General features: G+C 42.3%; 2 protein-coding genes across 2 annotated transcripts in view; both read left to right on the forward strand.

Moving 5' to 3' along the window:
- Positions 1 to 2233, forward strand: part of LOC125030813 — a 2451-nt gene extending 218 nt beyond the window's left edge. Inside the window, exons 2-5 of the mRNA XM_047621123.1 lie at positions 227 to 925; positions 1055 to 1201; positions 1308 to 1490; positions 1651 to 2233. Of these exons, the coding sequence (XP_047477079.1) occupies positions 227 to 925; positions 1055 to 1201; positions 1308 to 1490; positions 1651 to 2157 (1536 nt within the window). The 3' untranslated portion in view covers positions 2158 to 2233. The remainder of the gene's footprint in view (positions 1 to 226; positions 926 to 1054; positions 1202 to 1307; positions 1491 to 1650) is intronic.
- An 849-nt stretch (positions 2234 to 3082) lies between these two features.
- Positions 3083 to 5000, forward strand: part of LOC125030596 (neuferricin-like) — a 2807-nt gene continuing 889 nt past the window's right edge. Inside the window, exons 1-3 of the mRNA XM_047620731.1 lie at positions 3083 to 3543; positions 4304 to 4444; positions 4774 to 4960. Coding sequence (XP_047476687.1) covers positions 3177 to 3543; positions 4304 to 4444; positions 4774 to 4960 — 695 coding nt within the window. The 5' untranslated portion in view covers positions 3083 to 3176. The remainder of the gene's footprint in view (positions 3544 to 4303; positions 4445 to 4773; positions 4961 to 5000) is intronic.

Here is a 5000-nt window from a genome sequence, read left to right on the forward strand (position 1 = left end):
ATTATTATTATTACTAATATATTCTCTTCACAGGAACAGCTTGGGCCTCCTATGGTAGATATGAACTGAAGAGAGCTGCTCCATAAACCTAACAATGGCAAGTACATGATATTCGTTTGTTCTTTCAAACGAAAAATAATGGAAGGGACTACTCATGCGCCCGTTTTAGTGACAAGAACTTAACATTATTTATCCCATTTCTAATTCTGACTTTTCGACCAAACAGGATTGCAAAGTTTGCCTCGATAAGTTTAACGAGGAAGACAAGAGGCCTCGCTACATTCCCTGCGGCCACACCTTCTGCTCATTCTGCCTGAGTAACCTCCTGAAGAACGGTTCCTTATCCTGTCCGACCTGCCGCGCTAAACACACTACCTCCGACATCGCACAGTTTCCCATTGCTTATCTCGTAGAAGAGCTAATCAAGAACTGTACTGTGAGGAGGTCTTTGGCGAAAGCAGGTTCTACGAACTCTCTCCCCGAGTCGAACAATGGAGAGAGGAAAACGATCAGCAAGAAGCTAAGCTCACTGAGAGAAGAGCAACAGGAGAGCATAGATGTCGTCGATGACAATTGTGAGAAAGTGTTCACTGAATTAGCTATGTATAAAGCTGCTCTTGTTCACTGGCAAGCAGACCATGATAAATTTGTAGGAAAGATTACCAAACTCATGGTTGAGCCAAACGAGGAGCTAAGGCGACTGTTGGCGGACGAGAAGCAGGCCATAGAAGACGTGTGGAGAGAAGGACTAGTGCGCCAGGGGGGCCTGTCCTTGGGTTTGTCTGCACTTTCCAAAGCAGAAACCGCACAGCAGGTAGTAACAGCAATAGACGCCGCTGATCAGCACCAGACTGCAGCAGAAGAATGGACCGAAAAGTGTCTCGAAGGTTACCCGAATATTACTCTTGCTCACAGATCAAATAAGGTATGTAAAAGTTTTTTAGACAACCCATTTAAGTAACGACTTGGCTTAATCTTATTTTTGTAAGGTACTAACTTAAGACAATAAGTAACACTATTGTTTTATTTTCTCTGATTGTTTCCTTATTTTCAGTTACGACTGCTGTTTAAGAAAGCACTGGAGATCATAAATGAAGGAAACGAGGACGGTAGTTGCGCCCCCATGCACTTGGCGGGCTCCAAATACAGCATACCCCAAAAGGTCACTTTCATTCGTGAATTAGCATCGGTGAAAGTCACGGTAAGAAAAAATTCACTCATGTTTTCTACGGTGTAATGTAATGCGTGTATATAATTACTTTGATACAATTAGATCTCTTGATTAATGTATTGCTATTGTCCATTAGGTTGAAGGTCTCCGCGACCCAAACGGGTCGGTAAAGTCCCTATTGGATGCCGGCGTTGTTTTTGCAGTGAAAAAGGACGAGGAAGGAAAGAATCGTTTTGCTAAAATGTCTCTGACAAACAACAAGACTGTTCTTCATCATCTGACTGATGTTCCTCCATCCACAAATGTTTATACCCTACAGGTCCGTAGCCATTATTTGACACTATATCTGATATGACTGATTGAACTGATTATTATTTAATAGGTGTTACACTGCGTATAGCGAATAATGCAGAGCGCTTCTAATGCGTCCGATGTTTCAGTGTTAAATTGCATTAACCTTGGATTTTTTCTCCTTGCAGTATGACGAGATCAAGTCCCAGGTAAACACGTCCAACACCTTGACGTTCCTGGATTTGGTGTGGCCAGGCTCGACGCAGCGGCGGCGCGTCCACATCCGCTTGAGTCCCGAATCTGCACGAGGCCGACACTTCATCATGATGTGCACGGGGGAGGAAGGGCCTTCTCTCGCCGACACCAATTTCCAGAAGGTCCTTCGCAAGGGCGGGCCTGGAGAACTCGTGATGGCCGGGAACTACTCGTGTGTGAAGGGCTCGGCCATCTTGCCCAACGGTGACAAGTACAGAAGGAAGGCCACGGCTGGAGTGGTGTTTGGAGTGCCTCACTGGGATAAGGTGTGGGATGCCCGCTATTATGGAGTGTTTCACATCGCCACCCGGGACTGTCCGAGCTCGTACTATTACACCGCTTTCGGCCAGGTGGAGAGCGGTCTGGAAACCTTGGTGGCAGCTGCTAACTTGGATGATATCACCTGTGTTAAAATCGTGGAGTGTGGCGTGGTGCTCTGAGAAGGAACGAGACAACATACCTGCGTGAAACCATACCGCACTGTATGGTATCGTGCATTCCCGGGTTCCTGGGGCGTATGCGCTATCCTCGCACCATTGATTATACAATTCGTTATTTGTATTGTATATTTTACGAAATTAAAAATCTTTCCTCAGGAGAATCGCATATCCTTCTTTAGCCACCCTATTTCATTCTTTATCGGGATGATCTGTAGTACAAGGGTCTATATAAGTATAGTATATAGTGTATAGTTAGTATGTAGTATAGTTAGACATACAATTAAACCAACCTTTTCAAGTCAGGAAAAATACAGTATACTTACATTATTTCCATATACATCATGTCATTATAAAATAACCACGTAACTTATAATGTACTAATCTTATTAAAATATAAAGTAGGCCAGATCCTGATACACACCTTCACATCCATAGCCAGGTCCTCGCAAAAACACACCTTACATACTCGTACCTTGTCAACAACCGGCTGATGGATTAAATATTGTAGCCCATGTTGGTCAGAAGAATTGCTTGAGAATTATCCGAGATGTAAAAAAAATATTTAAAACAGCCGTATTAGTGGACTATCCATCATTAGTAATAGCCATGTGATCTCCCGTTAATTATTTGAAGATGACATCATTTATCGGAGGTTGGGCAAGTAAGCTGTAGTATGGTTGCATAATGTATAGTGCTTTTTCAAAATATATATGGTATCCGAGACAAAAACTTAAACGATTTCTCCGTGAGTGTCTAACTCTAGGGCACGAACTGAAATCTTTCCTCCCGGTAGGCCATCACCCACCGCTCACCAACCCCAACCATCACCGCCATCTATTGACCGCAACTCGCACCATCTTTGCATCACAAACTTTGACCCGAAGTTTCCCATTTTTTCTACTTTCCTTTCCTCGAGACTGGAAGTGTCATCGTGATGTAAACAAAACCTCTGAAGCAAAACCAGTGAAAGTGGGGAACATACCGGCAACCGCGATAACAAACGACACAAGAGGAGGAAAATGGGGTTTGTTAAGTACATGCTCCTGACGTCCGTGTTGATAGGCCTGACGAGTGTGGTTTTACACGAAGTTTATCCCCAATATATCTCCTTGTTGATGAAAAATGAGAAGGTCCGGTCAGCTACCGTGGCCGTCCATAGGCTCCTAAGAGACCTCTATCCTAGCAGCGAAAAGGACGAGACGAGACCAAACGCCGCGAAGGGAAGCAAGAAGCACAAGGAAAAGCTGTTCACCGAGGAGGAGCTGAAGAAATACGACGGAAAGGAAGGGAGGAAGGGCCCCTACTTGGCCATCCTGGGAAGGGTCTACAACGTCAAGAAGGGCAAGCAGCACTACGGGCCCGGAGGCGGCTACGAGTTCTTCTCAGGTGGGGTTTGTGGGGGGATGATACCACTGTCCATGGGAGGGTTTTTGGCATTTGTTACCGAGAGCGATGCAGCCTCCTCTATTTCGCTGTCAGTAGGAGGCTGCTGCAGTTGCACCAGTGTTGTTTATTACTCTATTTATTATGCTCTATAAGATGGCAGTGTCCTTTTCCTTCTCTTTATAAATCGATATCAGTGACATTAACTAATTTATTTATTAATTAATTCATATACAGTGACTTGTGTTTCAAATAATTTCCTTTTTACCAATTTGCAAATGAAGTGAGGTAGATAACTTGGTAATTGTTCACACAGTGACCATATTACCCCATAACTCCAACAGTTGTCAACATTTTGGGCTTTCCTAGGAATCTTCAAACATCATCATATGACCTGAAGACCCTCCTAACCCACTCATTAGCACTATTCCCTAGAGGAGGCTCTACCCCAGGCCCCACCCAATGGCCTTGAAGGAGTCTTCATACAGTATTTTGTCACAACCTATTTTCTTTATTTTAGTGCAGTCTTTGTGTAAATATATACCAGTTTTATTTATTTATTGTATATGTCATTAATATTTGTTTTTTTTAATTCATTTTATAATTTATAAGTATTGTTTACCATGTTAGTGACAGCTGGACGAAGTGGACCTACTGGATTTTTGGTTATTTAGATCATATCCTATTATTACCATTAGTGCTGTTATATTATCATCACATTTACATCATGTTTATATGAATAATTTTTCTCCTTGTTTTTTAGGCAGGGATGCTAGTCGTGCTTTTGTCAGTGGAGACTTCTCAGAGGCAGGCCTGGTGGATGACGTTTCTGGGCTGTCAAACCCTGACTATATTGGCCTTGACGAATGGGTAAAATTTTATGAAAAAGACTACAAATATTTGGGTATGTTATGTTGATACAAAAATTTCTGTTGATAAGAAATTATATTATGCATGTGATTTGAGTAAGATGATTTGTTTAATTTGTGTAGTGTATCAGTGATAATCAGTAAGTGTGTGAGGCATTTTAGAATATTAAAATTATATGTCTTTTAAGTCTTCTTTTGACTAGAATGGATTCTAAGGAAGATTTTGAGTTAGTAACTAGCCATATTTTCTACTTGATTCCATAGGCTGTGATAGTATTCAAGGTTTATGTAGCATGTAATCTTGGGATAAATTCATAAGCATAAAGGTCATGAAAACAGATGTTCTCACTTTTTTCTTACTCAGGCAAGCTAATTGGCCGGTACTATGATGAGCAGGGAGAGCCCACGCAGTACACTAATCTGGTGCAGCAGTGGATATCACAGGCTTATGCACAGAAGGAGGACGAGAACCAGGAGAAGAGAATTTTCCCTCCATGTAACTCAGAATGGACACCAGAGGCAGGATCAAGAGTCTGGTGCACAACAAAGAGGTAGTCTAAGGTGTTTCTAGATCAGTAGATATACTAGATA

This window comes from Penaeus chinensis, chromosome 11 (assembly GCF_019202785.1).
Source record: "Penaeus chinensis breed Huanghai No. 1 chromosome 11, ASM1920278v2, whole genome shotgun sequence".
NCBI classification, from domain to species: Eukaryota; Metazoa; Arthropoda; class Malacostraca; order Decapoda; family Penaeidae; genus Penaeus; species Penaeus chinensis.